The 20377-nt window shown below is 35.5% G+C and overlaps 1 protein-coding gene across 7 annotated transcripts in view; it reads left to right on the top strand.

Annotated features, from left to right (window-relative positions):
- Positions 1-20377, top strand: part of ZCWPW2 (zinc finger CW-type and PWWP domain containing 2) — a 133005-nt gene that overhangs the window by 21904 nt on the left and 90724 nt on the right. For 4 of the 7 annotated variants that reach the window (XM_059162419.1, XM_059162417.1, XM_059162420.1 and 1 more), the window contains 2 exons: positions 4324-5321; positions 19207-19560. In XM_059162419.1, the coding sequence (XP_059018402.1) occupies positions 5278-5321; positions 19207-19560 (398 nt within the window). In that variant the 5' untranslated portion in view covers positions 4324-5277. Of the gene's footprint in view, positions 1-4323; positions 5322-10427; positions 10581-19206; positions 19561-20377 lie in introns of those variants that run through there. The other 3 variants (XM_059162423.1, XM_059162422.1, XM_059162421.1) reach the window with 2 other exon arrangements.

The raw sequence follows: 20377 nt of genomic DNA, 5'->3' as shown, positions 1-20377 counted from the left end.
CCTTGATCCCAAAACCAGACAAGGATCCCACCAAAAAAGAGAGCTATAGACCGATATCCTTGATGAACACAGATGCGAAAATACTCAACAAAATACTAGCCAATAGGATTCAACAGTACATTAAAAAGATTATTCACCACGACCAAGTGGGATTTATTCCAGGGCTGCAAGGTTGGTTCAACATCCGCAAATCAGTCAATGTGATACAACACATCAATAAAAGTAAGAACAAGAACCATATGATACTCTCAATAGATGCTGAAAAAGCATTTGACAAAGTACAACATCCCTTCCTGATCAAAACTCTTCAAAGTGTAGGGATAGAGGGCACATACCTCAATATCATCAAAGCCATCTATGAAAAACCCACCGCAAATATCATTCTCAATGGAGAAAAACTGAAAGCTTTTCCGCTAAGGTCAGGAACACGGCAGGGATGTCCATTATCACCACTGCTATTCAACATCGTACTAGAGGTCCTAGCCTCAGCAATCAGACAACAAAAGGAAATTAAAGGCATCCAAATCGGCAAAGAAGAAGTCAAATTATCACTCTTCGCAGATGATATGATACTATATGTGGAAAACCCAAAAGACTCCACTCCAAAACTGCTAGAACTTATACAGGAATTCAGTAAAGTGTCAGGATATAAAATCAATGCACAGAAATCAGTTGCATTTCTCTACACCAACAGCAAGACAGAAGAAAGAGATATTAAGGAGTCAATCCCATTTACAATTGCATCCAAAACCATAAGATACCTAGGAATAAACCTAACCAAAGAGACACAGAATCTATACTCAGAAAACTATAAAGTACTCATGAAAGAAATTGAGGAAGGCACAAAGAAATGGAAAAATGTTCCATGCTCCTGGATTGGAAGAATAAATATTGTGAAAATGTCTATGCTACCTAAAGCAATCTACACATTTAATGCAATTCCTATCAAAGTACCATCCATCTTTTTCAAAGAAATGGAACAAATAATTCTAAAATTTATTTGGAACCAGAAAAGACCTCGAATAGCCAAAGGGATATTGAAAAAGAAAGCCAACGTTGGTGGCATCACAATTCCGGACTTCAAGCTCTATTACAAAGCTGTCATCATCAAATAAATAAATAATCTTTAAAAGAAAAATTGTTTTAAAAAATTTTAGTCTTTTAAAAAATTTAGAAAACAGTATAAACAGAAAAGCAATCTTGAAGCTTCTCTGCTTTTCTAAAGCTCTTCTCCTGAGGACATTCACTCCATACAATATACTTTCTAAATATTAGCCCATATGTCTATATATTGGAAATATTTCATCTCTGTCTCTTTCTTACCTTTCAATTTATTTTATGGTTTAATTTTTTTGAATTTTAATTCCACAGAAGATTTAATCTCAATGTGTTCAAGTTTATCAATCTTTTAATGACTTCCGTGTCATATATACAAACACATTTAGACTTCAATATTTTATATGCTATTTTGTAATTTTATCATTTTTTACATTAGTGTTTAGTCAGTCTGGAATTTATTTTTATAAATGGTACTAGATTGAGATGGACCTTCATTTTTTTTTGAAAAATTATTAATGAATGTTGAATTTCTCACATACTTTGGGACAGCAAATATGATGATGATTATATAGTTTATCTTGTGTAATCTGTAATGTGACATGTCATCATTAACAGTGCAGGTCTCCAAGCAACACACATATCAGACCTGCTGGAGCAGTATTTACTAGGGAAAGCATAGAGGAGTAGGGGTCAGAACCTCAGTGGTGGGTCACCATTGCCTCATTCCACTCTAAAGCAGAGCATAGCAATCTCTTTAGGCCATGTGACAGATTCTACTAGTGGGAACTTGACCACTGGAATATGAACTTTTAATGAGTAATTAGAGAACATCAGCTCCTCCCCTGGCATGATCAGGAACCAGAATACAGTAGTAGTATGATGTGGCAGAACTTTGATTTCAGCACTGTCCTGACAGCATGGCATTCAAGATTGATAAAAAATCCTAATGTAGCTGAAATCTAAGACTTCTGGTTATAAATAGAAGATGGCTGCAAGTTAGGGGCACCTGGGTGGCTCAGTTGGTTGAACATCCAACTCTTGATTTCAGTTCAGGTCGTGATCTCAGGGTGGTGAGTTCGAGCCCCACGTTGGTCTCTGCACTCAGCCGGTCTCTGCACTCTGCTTGAGATTCGTTCTCCCCCTCCCCTCTGTTCCTCCTCTTGTGTGCACACACTCTCTCTAATAAATAAATAAATCCTTAAAAAAAAAAAAAAAAAAACTGAAAGTTAGCAGGATTGCCATGCCAGTGGACCACATCAGTATACATGATTGATTGTGTTAATGCCAGCACCTTCCCTAACGTGAGTACCACTGGAGGTGGCAAATGGGTTCAAACATTATAGCAGATCAGTATTTACTGCCTTAGGATCTGAGCTATAGCTAGTTTCTGTGGAGCTTTGTAAGATGCCACATTTTGGGTAGGCCATCTTGCAAGGGACCATTCTCACAACTAAATAACTTTTACTTCCCATTGCCTATTTGGCCAGGATATTTTTTTTCTTAATATTCTAACACATGTGATTTACTTTATAGATCTGATCTGCTTTAGCTAGGATTTCTTTTTAAAGATTTTATTTATTTATTTGACAGAGAGAGATCACAAGTACACAGAGAGGCAGGCAGAAAGAGGGGGAGGGAGGCTCCCCGCTGAGCAGAGAGCCTGACCTGGGGCTCCATCCCAGGACCCTGAGATCATGACCTGAGCCAAAGCAGATGCTAAACCCACTGAGCCACCCAGGCACCCCTTAGCCAGGATTTTTAAAACTACTTTCCTAAATGAAAGTAGCATAGTTTTTCCTTTTTCTATGCTTTCATTATCTGGTTTTTTAAATTTCCTTTTGAATTAAAAATATTCAAGGTATACTCTAGGAGCTTGTACATTTTTTTTAAGGTTCTTTAGTTATGTTTCTAATATGATTTATTTCTGAATTTTCTCTTGTTCAAGAACCAGATTTTGTTTTATTGACTGTTATTGAGTTAAGTTTGTGTACCCCCCAAATTCATATGTTGGAACTCTAAGCCCCAACTTGGTTGTGTTTGAGGATGGGGCTGCTTAGGAAGTAATAAAGATTAGGTGAGGTCCTAATAGTAAGAGCCTGATCTGTTAAGATTAGTATCCATGTAAGAAGAGACTCCAAAAAAGCTCTTTCTCCTTCTCTTTGCACATGTACTGAGGAAAGGCTGCAGGAGAAAGTGAACAAGATAGCCATCTTCAAGCCAAAGACTTACAGCCTGCAAAACGATGAGAAATAAATTTGTTTTCTGTTGTTTATGACTGTTACATAAAAGGTGCCTGTGTGGCACAGTTGGTTAAATATCTGACTCTTGACTTCAGCATAGGCCATAATCTCAGGGTCTTGAGATGGAGCCCTGTGTCAGGCTCCATGCCTAGATTCTCTCTCCGTCTGCCTCTCCCCACTGCTCTCTCTTTCTTTCTGTTTCTTAAAATTTAAGTCACCTAGTCTATGGTTTTTTTGTTTTTGTTTTTTTGTTTTTTGTTTTTTGTTTTGACAGAGATCACAAGTAGGCAGAGAGGCAGGCAGAGAGAGAGAAAGGGAAGCAGGCCCCCTCCTGAGCAGAGAGCCCTATGCAGGGCTTCATTCCAGGATCATGACCTGAGCGGAAGGCAGAGGCTTAACCATCTGAGCCACCCAGGTGCCCCTATGGTAATTTTTTTAATGAAAGTCTGTATTGACCAACTCTATTAGTTCTTTGGTTTTTTTCTGTATTATTTTTTTTCTTGCTTCTTTCCTAGTTTATTAAATTTCTCTTATACATCATTTTTTCAAAGTTTGGGTTTCATTCTCTGAAAAACCCTTAGTTCAGTCTTGCAGTATATTAACCATCTTGACAGTGTATTGATTGATTTTTTAAAATTTTAGTGGTCAGATTTTAAATTTCCATGGTATTCTGTTGTTTTTTTTAAATGAATATTCATCCATATCTTTCTAAAGTTATTAAATATTTTAAAATGCTGTCCTTCTCACTTTATTAAGCTTATATTTTATAGGTACTGAGTTCTTCCTTTTGTTAGGCTTATTTTCTATCTTTCATACTTGCTTTTCTCTTTGATTATTGTGATTGAGTCCTCAACTATGTATTTGAGGTTATGAATTGTCTGTTGACTTAAGCTTTCTCCATATATGAAAGGAGCCATGGTGGGATAAAACTTCTGGATGGAGTGAGAATAGTATTTGACCAAACATCTGATCCAAGTTGAGAAGTAAAACTAACATTACCCACCCACTGTCCCCCATCTCCCAGCTCACAGGTAGAGGTGGGGATGGCAGCTTGCATTCCTGATGCAGCTTGCTGGTGCCAGAGGGGTTGACCACATAGACCAGAGAATACAGTCTTTCATGTGTAAGTTACTCTTGGAAATCCTTGGATATGTTGTAATTTTACCATCTGGAATTCACCAGTCACAAAATACATAAGCCTTCTCTGTCGCTTAATACTTAAGTGTGCATTTCCAAAAACAAGCAATCATTTTTATTATTATATGATCATAACGTAGTTATCAAAGTCAGCAACTTAACTTTGATGCAATACCATTACTATATGGATCCATTTTAAAGTCTCTTGTTACATATTGCAAAATTTCACTCTAGAGTTTCAACCAGTTTATACTTTTGTTGGTAGAGTATGGCAATTTTCAATAATTCCTTACCATTTTAAAATTGTACATTTCTGTGGTTTTGAACTTTGCTGAATTGATAACCAGCTTCTTTAGATTCATTCCAGTAGAGCCCCTATTTCTTTGATGTTGTTGTTGTCGTTTAATATAGATCTCACTATCCTCCTCTGTATTTTGGTTTTTCTTTTTCTTCATGGAATCTTCCTAAGAATAAAAAATAAAAAATAAATTCCAACTCTCAGAGTATTCTAAACTTGACTGTTCCTTGTACAAAAGCATTTTTATCTATTACTGTTATCTATTACATTCACTTAACATTTTTTTAAATTATCTTTCCAACCTCTCTATGATGTAATAATTTTGGGGATAAAATTATGAGAGGTTAATTTCCCAAAGTTATAGAACCAGTAATTGGTAGACTCTGTACTCCTCTTAGACTTTGTGACTTCAGAGCTAATATCTTATCAAGCTGATTATGTGGGAAGGACAGTGACAAACTGGATCAACATTTGCCAAAGGGAATTCATACCTGCTACATTTAATTGTCTGGATGATAGTGATAAAAGCATCTTTCATGAGAGATGATACAATGCATCAGACTGAAGACCCTGGATGGGGATCAAAGGTAATGAAGAGTGCGGTGTTAATGATTGACAATAAATGTAGCTTTTAGTCTAATCGGATTGCCAGGTTAAGGGATATTATGTATGAACTGAAGACAGAATAGACCGTGAAAACCAGCACCTCCAAAGCAAGTAAGGTTTAGCAGGTCTTCAGAGCTGACGAGACTTAATAACACAGATGTGATGAAAGGGTGGCTGATGAAATTTGGGACTCTTGATACATGGTTAGAAAGAACGAAGCACAGAAGCTGATAATCTGGTAGAGGGAGCAGAATATTTTTGAGAAAGAACAGCCAGAATGGATAAATCAAGAAACACTAACGCAGTAGAACTTTTAGAAATCGTTTGGCCTTATTCTCCCACATTACATATAAGAACACTGAGCCCCTCTTGAGATTACAGAGTTACAAAGTTGCATAACCAAGATTAGAAACTACAGTTTTGATACCAAATCCTGATCTTTTTCTACTGCCTCTTGAATATTATGAAATTATCATCTATAACATTAAAATTATCTTATTACTTCAAATTCTCTTTGGAAGCTAAAAATTGAAATTATGATACAAAAATGCCTGAAGTCTAAAGACCTTGAAACCGATACTACTACTTTTCTTCAACCCAAAAGAGTGGCATTATCTGGGGTAGCCCATGGTTAAAAATGGAAACACTTCCTGTAACAGCAGTTTTGGAAAACAAAAGAATAATGACAACTTTTTTCATTTGGAAGAAGAATCATTATTTTTCTCATTCACATACAAACAATAAAAACAATTTCTGTTATAAGCAGTCATTTATCTTCATTCCTATTCTGTATGTATTTTTCACACTGTCTCATTAAATTCTCATATTGTTCCAAACTCCTTGGATATGTTGTAATTTTGCCATCTGGGCTTCATCAGTCACAAAATACATATACATTGTAATAAAAATGGATGCTTCACAAGGATTCATATTGGCTATAGTCCATCTTAAAGGCCTTTGTTCTGTTAAACAATGGAACTATGTAATATTTCAATTCAAGAACAGTAAATCTTATTTCTTAATTTTTTCAAACTCTACTAGCAACATTCTAAAATAATGTTCATGGATTACATAAATCTGTGGAGAATTTATGTAAAATCCACATGGACTTTTTTTATTTTCTTATTTTTTTGAGCTTATAAATTTTACTTTAATGCTACAAATACCTATAATAGTAATTATACTGCATAAAATTGTTTAGAACTGTTTAGTTGGGTTCTGCAGACCTTGGTGGCCTCTTTAATAAATTTAGTTTAGCCAGTAGTATGTTTAATGTATTGTTACAAATTAAAAATTGCTCACTAATCTTTTTCCCATCCATTGGCTAGTTCTAGATGTTCCACAGCAATATAGATGACACTGAGAAAAATTAGAGAAATGATAGGAAAAATTCCTGCATTTTAATTATTTAGGCATTTGTGGATCAGAAAACAATGTTTCCATCATCAACGCCTTCACTGTTGGAGATACAAAAATAATGTGTCTGTCCTCAGCTCACAATTTAATGATGGAAAGTATGGATTAACACTATAATATGAACCAGAATACTAACTATGAGAAGTTAAGGAAAATGTAGAAGGAAGAAATTGCAGCTATTTGGGGATATCCAGAAAGACTTCTTGAAGAAGATGGCATTTGAAGTAGAGCTTGAAAGTCAGCAATTTACAGGTTAAGGTGGAGTAAGGAGGATAACATGAGCAAAGGAATAGAGACAGACACATTTGGTTTTTTTGGAAAATGATAGTTATTTAATAATGTAAGTTGATGCAGTTTGAAAGAGTAGTAGAAGAAAGTAATACTAGCTAGCAGACATTTAATGAGCACCTACAGTGTGCTCTGCTTCTTGCTACATACCCTACATACTTTATTTTATTCAACTTTAAGAACCTGCTATGCAGCAGGTGCTAGTATTATTATTCCCACTTTTCTAAAGATATTAAATGATTTTCCAAGGTTTTACAACTATTAAGTTGATGTTCTTAGATCTTAATCCAGGTCTGACAGGTAATAAAACCCATACTCTTAACCACTACAATACAAAGTTATACTGTGGAGATTTCAGATATAAAGTGGAGACCTTATATTAGCAATGGAAAACTCTGTGTGTGTGTGTGTGTGTGTGTGTGTTTTAGCAAGAGGACCAGTTATTAAGATTTTCTAAAATTAACCTATCATTAGTGAGTTGAAAGAATAAATGTGAGGTGAGAGAAATAGACCAGCTGGTTCATAGGCTCCTTAGAGGAGTCTGAGTGAGTTACTGAACTGAGCTGGGTTTATAGGTGGGATCATACACAGAGACCCTTTAAAATTTTAAAGTTATAACAAAATGACAAGTATTCAAAGAGAGAGGATGAGAAAGTAGGCAGTTTCAAAGTTGGTTCTGGGTGAAATTCAAGCCTAAGTAGCAAAAATGGTGAAGAGAGACTTTTGAAGGAAATGAAAACTCGATTTGGCCCAGATTCAGAGTACCTGAGGAGGATCCAGGTGACACTGTCAGAATTAGTTGGAATATAGGTATGAAGGTGAGACTTGAGATGGAGAATTGGTAGCTATTTGCATAGGAGAGAGTGTCAAAGCTATTTGAGTGAACACCAAAAGGAAGAGAATAAAAGGAGAAGTTTAAAGACAGACTTTGAGAAAAGCCTACATTTAGGAACTAGGAGGAGAAAGAAGAACTAGTGAAAAATCAAAGTTAGAGAAAAATCCTTTCAACTATGTGATTAGAAAGTCTCTGGTCTCCTTTAAAAGAAGTGTTTGGTAAAAGCCAGATGGTCAGGCATTTAAAAATAAGTAGATGCCTAGGATTTCTGGCGAGTAGTTGATACTCTGACTTCCTGTTGTGTGACTCTAGAACTTTTCTCTAGAGAAACAGACCCATACTTCAAATTACCTATCTAGTAGAACTATAGGCATCTTAAGATCAAAAAGAATGTATTATTCCTATTCCCCAAAACTCAAACTTGTATTTGTGCATTTGATTATTAAACCTATTCAATTATTAACTCCACTGTTCATTTGCCCTAACCAGAAATCTTAGATTCATCTGCCACTATCCTCCCTTCCTTATCATTGGGAACCTTCCACTTCCAAAACCAACATACACTTGACGGTTGCTATATACTGAATGTGTATCCCCAAAATGTGATGGTGTTGGGAGATGGAGCCTTTGGGAGGTAAATAAATTGTGGGGATAGAAATGCTCATTAATGGAATTAATTCCCTTCTAAAAAAAGACCCCAAGAGATACCTTGCACCTTATACCATGAGAGCTAACTGCAAAAAAGCAGCCATCTGTGAACAAGGAAAGGGCTTTCATTAGACAGTGAATCTGCTGGAGCCTTGATCTTGGACTTCTCAGCTATCAGAACTGTGAGAAACAAATTTGTGTTACCTCTAAGTCACCTAGTCTATGGTACCTTTGTTATAGCAGCCCAAATACCTACTGCTTAGCCTTACTTCAAGGACTTTCACTCCCTGCATTTGGGGCAAGCTCCTTGATTGCCCCAGATTTGGTTCCAGTGAGTTCTTATGGCACAGGCTGCAGTAGTCACCCCACCAGACGGTACAGGCAACGGATTTTGCTGCATCCAAGTGGTACTGTTCATGCATCATCTCTGCCAGGACACAGAGTGCACAAGCCATGAGATCATGGCTATTTCTGCCTGGTGTGTGACCCAGGCAGAAAATCCCTGCAGAGGTAGAGTCACCCCAGAGAAAGAGCAACCACTATAGCACTCCTCAGTGGAGCTGTGGGAGGCTGCCCTCATGACTAGGAGCCACCCATGGGCAATTCCAGTCTAGGAGAACCACAGATTGTTACTTTAACCTTTAAGAGCTAGGTGTGGGCTGCTTCAAGCAAATTCACAGGGTTAGGGGCTGCCCAAAGCCATGGGGCAAGGCCATCTATAGCCTTTGGGACCTAACCCCTATCTGTATCATCCTTTGTTACATTCGTCTAGTATTTTATGGAACTTAATTTTATCTGTTTCTCTGTCTGAACTCAAAAGGAGAGATTGTTTCTTATTCATCTTTTGTTCATAGTCCTGATATCCGTGACTGACATCTAGTAGAAACTCACTACATGTTTGAATTAATGTTCAAAGTCAATCATTTATTTAACAAATATTTATTATCAAGTATGTAATACACTGCACCAAGAGCTCAAAATAGGCTAATAGTACTCTTAACATCCCTAGATAAGGGACCAAAGATTTTAGAGTGGTTAAGTCATTTGTTTAATAAAAAGTAGTAGAGCTATTGGACAGAAAATTGAGTGTCTGTGACCATTCATAACTATTACCTTGAATGAAAGAATAAATAATAAACAGCCTGAACTTAAGGCTGTATTATTTTGGATAGCTGTTCTATGATTTTTGTTTTCAAATTTATTTATTTTTTTTTAAAGATTTTATTTATTTATTTGACAGAGAGAGACACAGCGAGAGAGAGAACACAGCAGAGGGAGTGAGAGAGGGAGAAGAAGGCTTCCCACAGAGCAGAGAGCCTGATGCAGGACTTGATCCCAGGACCCTGGGGTCATGACCTGAACAAAAGGCAGATGCTTAATGACTGAGCCACCTAGGTGCTCCTCCAATTTATTTTTTAAATTTTCTTCTGATTTCTATGGTTCAACGTTAGCTAAGTCATGGAATCAAAAATTAAAAAGAAATCATTTAAAGCAAGTATTAATGCTTTGCATAACTTTGCATTTAGCAATATCTTTATAATCTGTAGTGTGAAGTACTTAGGCATAATTTTATGGGGACCCATTTAAAGACTCTAGAAGTTTCCAGGGGTGTTTCAGTGAGTCAGTCAGTTAAGCATCTATCTCTGATTCAGGTCATGATCCCAGGGACCATGATCCCAGGGTCTTGCTCAATGGGGAGCCTGCTTCTCCCTCTGCCCCTCTTCTGCAACTCTGTGTGTGCACGCGCACACATGTGTGCACATTCCCTCTCCCCCAAATAAATAAATAAAATCATTAAAAAAGAAAAAGACTAGATCTAGACCACATTGTCTTTTCCTGCTTCATTTGCATCTTCTGTATGTGCTACTAATTTTTTTTAAAGATTTTATTTATTTATTTGACAGAGATCACAAGTAGGCAGAGAGGCAGGCAGAGAGAGAGGAGGAGGAAGCAGCCTCCTGCCAAGCAGAGTGCCCGATGGAGGACTCGATCCCAGGACCCTGAGATCATGATCTGAGCCGAAGACAGAGGCTTAACCCATGGAGTTACCCAGGTGCCCCCATGCTACTAATTTTGAAAACCAGCAAAGTGTTGGAGAGGAGGTGATAGAGATCATGAGAATCTGGTTTGAAAAGAATAAGTGTTTTGTAATCTGTATTATAAATTCTATTAGCCTGGATAAACTGTGTCAAATCTAAAATACCAGAGGTTTAAGTTAGATGCAATTGAAAATGAGTATCACTGTCATTTAAGTAATAATGACATTTCCTTAGTGTTAATTTATCTTCTCAATATTATCCACTGTGAGACCCAACTTTCTAAGAAAATCTGAAAACTTTATCTACCATTTAAAAGTAATCTTTTAATCCCCTTAACATTTTATAATAGCCTATCAAAATGGATTTTCCTAAGCTTTCTATTGAAATAGTACCATAAACTTAGAGTACTTTCTCCATTATAGCAGACCAATAGTTGCAAGATGGACAAAATCCTAGGCAGTTCAGTGATAGATAGCAATCATTTTTCACTTCCTTTCTATCTCTTACACATTATTTACATTATTAGTGTTCTCTTCAATATGCTGTTTCCTTGTAGAAATACAAGTTTTCTGAGGAATAATTTAATCTAGATAACATAATCTGTAAACCTGTTGAACTAGTTAATTATAACTCAAAAATATTGCAGTATGGTAGAGCTAACTACATAGCTTAAGAGTACCTCTGTGAAGCACTCTGAGTTGTGGTACTTCTCACCTCTGCCCTCTTCCCCCAACACACATGCTCTCTCTCTCTCAAAAAAAAAAAAAAAAAAAAAAAAAAAAAAAGCACCCAATATTGGAGCATCTAAATATATAGAACAAACATTAGCAAATCAGAAGGAAGAGATAAATAATAGTAAAATAATAATAGGGAAATTCAGTATCCCACTTTGAACAGTAGATAGATCATCCAGACAGAATATCAAGGAAACACTAGACTTAAACTACACTTCAGACCAAAAATATCTAACATATATGCAGAACATTCCAACAGTGGCAGAATACACATAGCATGCTCTCTAAGATAAATAATATATTAGGTCACAAAACAAGTCTTAACAAATATGAAAAGATTAAAATCACATCAGGCATCTTTGCTGATCACAATTACATGAAAGTAACAAGAAAGACTGGAAAATTCACAAATATGTGGAGATTAAACAATATCCTTCTGAATGTCAAAGAAGACATTAAAGAAGAAATATCAAAGTATCTGAGACAAATCAACACACTAAAATTATGGGATGCAATAAAAGAAACTCCAAGAGGGAAGTTTATAGTAATAAATGTCTACATCAAAAAAACAAAGATCTCAAACAACCTAGCTTTACACCACATGGAACTAGGAAAGGAAGAACAACTAAACCTGAATCAGTAGAAGGAGGAAATAACAAAGATCAGAGCAGAAATAAATGAATAGAGACTAGAGAGATAATAGAAAAGATCAGTTAAAATACAAGTTGATTTTTTTAAAAGATAAAATTGCCAAAACTTTAGCTAGCCTAACAGAGTAAAAGAGAGAAAACTCGAAATTAGAAATGAAAATGATGTTACAAATAATGCCAAAAAAATACAAATGACCACGAGAAACTATGTGGACAATTATACGCCAACAAATCAGACAACTTAGACTAGATAAATTCCTAGAAAGACACAATCTACAAAGAACAGATTACAGAAAAAATAGAATATTTGAACAGACCAATTACATGCAAGGCAATTGAATCAGTATTCAAAATCTTTCAACAAAGGTGCCCCTGGGTGGCTCAGTGGGTTAAGCCGCTGCCTTCGGCTCAGGTCATGATCTCAGGGTCCTGGGATCGAGTCCCGCATCAGGCTCTCTGCTCAGCAGGGGGCTTGCTTCCCTCTCTCTCTCTCTCTCTGCCTGCCTCTCCGTCTACTTGTGATCTCTCTCTGTCAAATAAATAAAATCTTTTTAAAAAAATATTTCAACAAAGAAAAGGCTAACTACAGATGGCTTCACTGGTGAATTCTTCCAAACATTTAAAGAATTAGTGGCAATCCTTAAACTCTTCCAAAACAACTGTAGAGTAAGGAACACTTCAAGACTCATTTTACAAGGACAGCGTCACCCTGATACCAAAGCCTGGTAAGGACATTATACAAAAAGAAAATTATAGGGTATATGGGTGGCTCAGTTGGTTAAGCATCTGCCTTCCGTTCAGTTCATGATCCAAGGTCCTGGAATCGAGTCCCACATTGGGCTCACTGCTCAGCAGGATGTCTGCTTCTCCTTCTCCCTCTCCCTCCCTTTCCCTCTGCCTGTCACTCCCCCTGCTTTTGCTCTTGCTCTCCTCTGTGAATCAGATTAATAAATAAAATCTCTTCAAAAAAAGAAAAAACATTACAGGTCAGTATCAAGTTCTCAACAAAATAATACTAAATAGTATTCAACAGTATATTAAAAGGATTATATATCATGATCAAATTAGATTTATCCATAGGTATTTCAACATATTCAAATCAGTAAACATGACATAATGAGAAAATAATCACATTATCATCTCACTAGATGCAGAGGAAGCATTTTACAAAATTTAACAACCTTTGATATAACTCTCAATAAATGAGGTATAGAAAGAATGTATCTCAAAAAAATAAAAGGTCTTATATAACAAGTTTACAACTAACATACTATGATCAGGGACAAGACAAAGGTGTCTGCTCTCATCACGTTTATTCAACTTAGTACTGGGAACGGTAACCAGCGCAATTAGGCAAGAAAAAGAAAAAGCATCCATATCAGAAAGGAAAATGTAAAATTGTCTTTGTTTGCAGAACATACTATCTTAATAGAAAATCCTAAAGACTCCAATGAACTTAGTAAAGTTGCAGGCTACAAAATCAAAATCTGATTGCATTTTTATGCACTAACAACAAACTATCTGAAAAAGAAATTACAATCCCATTTCTAATTACATCAAAAGGAATAAAATACGTAAGAATAAATAAAGGAGGTAAAAGTTCTGTACAATGGAAATTACAAAACATTTCTGGAAGGAACTGAAAAAGACATAGATAAATGGCAAGATATCTCATGTTCATGGATTGAAAGAATTAATATTCTTAAAATATCACTGGTACACAAAGTGATCCACACATTCAATTCAATCTTTATCAAAATTCAAATGGCATTTTTTACAGAAATAGAAAAAAGTAGGCATAAAATTCATATGGAATCATAAAAGACCCCAAATCGCTAAAGCAGTTTTGAGCAAGACGTTCAAAGTTGCAGGAATTTTACCTCCTCATTTCAAACTATATTTCAAATCTATAGTAATCAAAATAGTATGGTATTGGCATAAAAACACAGATCAATGGAAAAGAATAAAGAACCCAGAAATAAACCCACATATATACGGTCAACTAATTTTTGACAAAGTCACCAAGAATACACAATAGGGAAAAGATAGCATCTTCAATAAATGGTATTAAAAAGTTGGACTGTCATATGGAAAAGAATAAAACTGGATCCTTATCTCATACCATACATAAAAATCAACTCAAAAGGATGAAAAATTCAAATTAAGGACCTGAAACTGTAAAACACTTAAAGAAAACACAGAAGAAAAGATCATTGAGATTAGTCTCGTCAGTGATTTTTTTGTATCTGACACCAAAACCAAATAGGTAAGATTATATAAAACTAAAATGTTTCTGCACAAAAAAGGAAACTATCAACAAATTTAAAACGCAACTTATAGAATGGGATGAAACATTTGCAAAATATATACTCTATAAGGGGTTAAAGCCAAGATATGAAAGGAAATCTTACAACTAACAGAAATAATAGTAATAATCAGGATTTAAGCAAAGGTAGACATTTTCCAAAGAAGACATAAATACAGCCATCAGATATATGAAAATATCCTCAACATCAATAATCATCACAAATGCAAATAAAAACCATAATTACATATCACCTCAACCCTATTTAAGATGGCTATTATCAAAAAAAGGATAAGAAATGTTGGCAGGGACATGGAGAAATTGGAATCTTGTACACAGCTAGTGGAAATGCAAAATGATACAGCTACTATGGAAAACAGTATGGGGGATTCCTCAAAAAATAAAAAATAGAACTACCACAGGATCCAGCAATCTCACTTCTGGGTATGGATCCAAGAGAACTGAAGTCAGGATTGCAAAGACAAATTAGCCCTCCCATGTTCATAACAGCACTATTCACAATAACCAAGATATGGAAACAACTTAAGTTTCTGTTGATGGATGGATGAAGAAAGCCTACAAGAAAATATTACTAAGCCTTCCAAGGTCTGCAAAATCTTGGATATGGATCAAGTTGGGGCCATTATGCTAAGTGAAATGAGCCAGTTACAGAAAGACAAATACTGGATGAATCTATTTATATATAGTATCGAATATTCAAATTCCTAGAATCAGTGAATGGGACTCAAGGGGAGATGGGAAGTTATGAATCAGCAGGCATGAAGTTCTAATTAAGCAAGATGAATAAGTTATACAGATCTGCTTTACAATATTGTACCTATGGTCAACAATATTGTATTATACACTTGAAAACTTGTTATGAGGATAGACCTTATGTTAAGTGTTTTTACCACAATAAAATAAAATTAATTTTTTTTAAGATTTATTTATTTATTTGACAGAGATCACAAGTAGGCAGAGAGGCAGGCAGAGGGAGGGGAGGAAGCAGGCTCCCCGCTGAGTGGAGAGCCTGATGCGGGGCTCGATCCTAAGCCTGGGATCATGACCTGAGCTGAAGGCAGAGGCTTTAACCCACTGAGCCATCCAGATGCCCTTAAAATTAATTTTAAAAAGACTGAAAATAAATTAACCACGCACCAACTCAAAGACAAGAAAGATAAGATCAACAGAGAATGCCTAAGAGAGAAGAGGAAAGAAAGAATAAAGTGCAGCTATTAATTAAATAGAATTCTAAAAAATAAATGGGAAGACTCAAATTCTGCTTGCGTTTAAAAAGTACTGACAATAAAATGAAGAAAATAAAAAAATAAATGAAGAAAAAGAAGATATAAATAAATTTCAGAGTGAAGGAGAGAAAGGTAATAAAAAACATAGTAGATACAATAGTATTCTTAAACATAAGACAGAATTGGTTCCTTTGCTGTGCAAAAGCTTTTCATCTTGATGAAATCCCAATAGTTCATTTTTGCCCTTGCTTCCCTTGCCTTTGGCGTTGTTCCTAGGAAGATGTTGCTGCGGCTGAGGTCGAAGAGGTTGCTGCCTGTGTTCTCCTCAAGGATTTTGATGGATTCCTTTCGCACATTGAGGTCCTTCATCCATTTTGAGTCTATTTTCGTGTGTGGTGTAAGGAAATGGTCCAATTTCATTTTTCTGCATGTGGCTGTCCAATTTTCCCAGCACCATTTATTGAAGGGGCTGTCTTTTTTCCATTGGACACTCTTTCCTGCTTTGTCGAAGATTAGTTGACCATAGAGTTGAGGGTCTATTTCTGGGCTCTCTATTCTGTTCCATTGATCCATGTGTCTGTTTTTGTGCCAGTACCATGCTGTCTTGATGATGACAGCTTTGTAATAGAGCTTGAAGTCCGGAATTGTGATGCCACCAACGTTGGCTTTCTTTTTCAATATCCCTTTGGCTATTCGAGGTCTTTTCTGGTTCCATATAAATTTTAGAATTATTTGTTCCATTTCTTTGAAAAAGATGGATGGTACTTTGATAGGAATTGCATTAAATGTGTAGATTGCTTTAGGTAGCATAGACATTTTCACAATATTTATTCTTCCAATCCAGGAGCATGGAACATTTTTCCATTTCTTTGTGTCTTCCTCAATTTCTTTCATGAGTACTTTATAGTTTTCTGAGTATAGATTCTGTGCCTCTTTGGTTAGGTTTATACCTAGGTATCTTATGGTTTTGGGTGCAATTGTAAATGGGATTGACTCCTTAATTTCTCTTTCTTCTGTCTTGCTGTTGGTGTAGAGAAATGCAACTGATTTCAGTGCATTGATTTTATATCCTGACACTTTACAGTTAACAAAATCAAAAGACAACTGACAGAATGGGAGAAGATATTTGCAAACGACATATCAGATAAAGGACTAGTGTCCAGAATCTATAAAGAACTTAGCAAACTCAACACCCAAAGAACAAATAATCCAATCAAGAAATGGGCAGAGGACATGAACAGACATTTCTGCAAAGAAGACATCCAGATGGCCAACAGACACATGAAAAAGTGCTCCATATCACTCGGCATCAGGGAAATACAAATCAAAACCACAATGAGATATCACCTCACACCAGTCAGAATGGCTAAAATCAACAAGTCAGGAAATGACAGATGCTGGTGAGGATGTGGAGAAAGGGGAACCCTCCTACACTGTTGGTGGGAATGCAAGCTGGTGCAGCCACTCTGGAAAACAGCATGGAGGTTCCTCAAAATGTTGAAAATAGAACTGCCCTATGACCCAGCAATTGCACTATTGGGTATTTACCCTAAGGATACAAACGTAGTGATCCAATGGGGCACGTGCACCCGAATGTTTATAGCAACAATGTCCACAATAGCCAAACTATGGAAAGAACCTAGATGTCCATCAACAGATGGATGGATCAAGAAGATGTGGTATATATACACAATGGAATACTATGCAGCCATCAAAAGAAATGAAATCTTGCCATTTGCAACAACATGGATGGAACTAGAGCGTATCATGCTTAGCGAAATAAGTCAAGCAGAGAAAGACAACTATCATATGATCTCCCTGATATGAGGAAGTTGTGATGCAACATGGGGGCTTAAGTGGGTACGAGAAGAATAAATGAAACAAGATGGGATTGGGAGGGAGACAAACCATAAGTGACTCTTAATCTCACAAAACAAACTGAGGGTTGCTGGGGGGAGGGGGTTTGGGAGAAGGGGGTGGGATTATGGACATTGGGGAGGGTATGTGCTTTGGTGAGTGCTGTGAAGTGTGTAAACTTGGTGATTCACAGACCTGTACCCCTGGGGATAAAAATATATGTTTATAAAAAATAAAAAATTAAACATGCAAAAAAAAAAAAATTAAAAAAAAAAAAACATAAGACAGAATTGGGAATTCCCTCCTTAGGCGAACTTTTAAAAAAAGGAGACATTCTGTTCTTCATTTTATGAGGCTATTTTAATCTTGATATCAAAACCAAACAAAGGCAAAAAAGAAGAGAATTGAAATTATTAGACCAATCTTATCTATAAATAAATATATGTGTAATCTTAAATAACTATTAATAAGCTAAATATAGTAATATATGTTTAAAATTTCTCATAACACTTAATCATGTAAAGTTTACCTAGAATGCAAGTATGATTTATCATTAATACATTCATTGTTATAACATACCCAATTAATACACTTAGACAATCTTTGTGTTTACTTCAACACATACAGAAAAGCAGTAGATAAAATTCAACAGTGGTTCATGATAAACAAAAAATCCTCATAGTAAACTGGTAATTTATGGGAAAAATTTTCTGGCAACTTTTTAATGGTCTCTATCAAAAAATAGACATATTTGGCTTTATAGTCCAATAGTAGAATCATTCTCTTTGAAATTAGAAAAAGATGTCTCCTATCATTGGCTTCTATTCCATATTATCCCTCTCTTACGCAGTATATTAAAAGATGGCACAAGGATTGTGAAAATAAACAAAAATGCTACACACACACACACACACACACACACACTTACACCTAAGGTGAAGTGAAATGCAAAATAATGTCTTTTCCAAGGACAACTGGTGAACAGTAAAGCCAGGAGTTCACAAATAATTTGGCTCCAGTGTCCAAACTCAACAACTTGTGCTACTGTCCAGTGGCCCAGAGAATTGAAGAAAGGACTAGTCATTTCAAATGCAATCTAAATTGCAGTCATGCTTCTCATAAATTTCCTCACCAGTTATATAATTAACCAGAAATTTTGCATGAATATTATTAGCAAAATTTTATTTCTCTTTTAGTAGATTCAGTTCTTTGTGTTTTTAGATTTGTCCACTCTTGATATGATAAATAGTGTCTTAGTGAATATTGTTGGGTCTTTGTATATGTAGGATAGTTTTTTGAAGTTCATTTTCTGTGGATACATTCATACGAGTAGTATTAACAGGTAAAAAAAATTGTGAGCTATGGCTATTGGCATAAATTGGCAAATTTCTAAAGCAATTTGTGGTGACCCTGGAATTTGATGAGTGAGTTACTAAATATATAATTAACTCATGAATTGAGAGCTTCTTTAAATGGTGCTTACACTGGATAGTAGTGTTTTGCTAACTTGTGAATGTGGTATATTGAAGTCATTCTTTAAAATAGGTTTCTATTGCAAAATAAGTTGCTAATTACTTTTATTTTATTTTGGTTTTATTATTTTTTACTATACACACAGTTATTATTGAAGCTAGAAGTTGGAAGCTTAATCATACAATTCTAACATTTTATATGTTTAAAATTTTCATAATAAATTCTGAGAAATGCTTTTTTCAAGCTGCTTGAATTAATGGATAAAAAGCAATATTATATAAGCAAAAGGTCTCAAAGAGCTCTTTTTCTGATTTTGGCTTGAACTTTCCTTATATCCTTGAATCTTTATTCTTTTCTTCTTATTTGTTTTCCAGATTAAATGCATTTATGGAAAAAGAAAAATTGGATAGTAAGATAATAGTAGAATATTGTAACACTGCAATGGATCCCTCAGCAAAAAACAGTATGTATGTAAACAAAGTATGGGTTCAATGTGAGAGTGAAAGCTGTTTGAAATGGAGATTGTTGTCAAGTAAGGATGCAGCCAGAGTTGACCACAATAAACCATGGTACTGCTTCATGAATGCTGATTCAAGATACAATAACTGCTCTGTTTCTGAAGAAGACTTCCCTGAAGAGTCTCAGCTTCATGAAAGTGGATTTAAGATTGTCTATTCACAGCTCCCTCTTGGGAGCCTGGTTTTGGTAAAATTACAGAATTGGCCAAGGTAAAGTTGTTGTTGTTGTTATTTCAAAATAAACTGTTAAGTTATGGTCTTGCTAAGTTGATGAATTTTTAAAACTTTTCAAAGAATCAACTTTTTTTTCTACTGTTTGTCTAATTTCTTATTTATTTTTTCCTGGTCTCATTATTATTTCCCTGACATTTTGGGGTCTAATTTTTTTTTCTAGTTTCTTGGGTTGGAAACTTTAAGTAACTGATTTAAATCTTTCTTCCTCTTGATATAGACAATTACAGCTAAAAATTTCTCTTTAAAGACAACATTAGCTATATCCCACAAATTTTGGTATATTGTGTTTTATTACCATTCAGTTTCAAGCATTTACTAATTATCTGTGTGATGTCTTCTTTCCAGATGATCTGTTAGAAGTATATTTTTACCTGATATTTGAGGATTTCTAAATATCTTATTGTTACTGAGCTCTAATTTAAATCTATTGCCCAAAGAGTATATTTATGACAATTACTTTGAATTCTTTATCATGCATATTACTTATCTTTGTTTCATTTGGCTGTTTTGTTGTGGTTTTGTCTTGTTCTTTCCTTTGTGACATATTCCTCTTCCTCTTCGTTTTGTCTAACTCTCTTTGTTTCTGTATATTAGAAAAGTCAACTATGTCTTCTGATCTTGAAAGTCGTGGCCTTATGAAAAAGAGGTTCTGTGGTGGCCCTTAGTGCAATGCTCCCTCTTTCTCAGATCCAGGGGTGTGTCCTGTATGTGTTGCTTGCACCCTACTATTATGGCTGAGCTATGTTTGCCTTTAGTCCAGTTGGCTGCAATGGCCCACTTTGCTTGTTGTGGA

Source organism: Mustela lutreola, chromosome 2, assembly GCF_030435805.1.
Source record: "Mustela lutreola isolate mMusLut2 chromosome 2, mMusLut2.pri, whole genome shotgun sequence".
In the NCBI taxonomy this organism is placed as follows: domain Eukaryota; kingdom Metazoa; phylum Chordata; class Mammalia; order Carnivora; family Mustelidae; genus Mustela; species Mustela lutreola.
The sequence above is the reverse complement of the archived record's forward strand: the minus strand, read 5'-3'. Positions and strand labels throughout refer to the sequence as shown.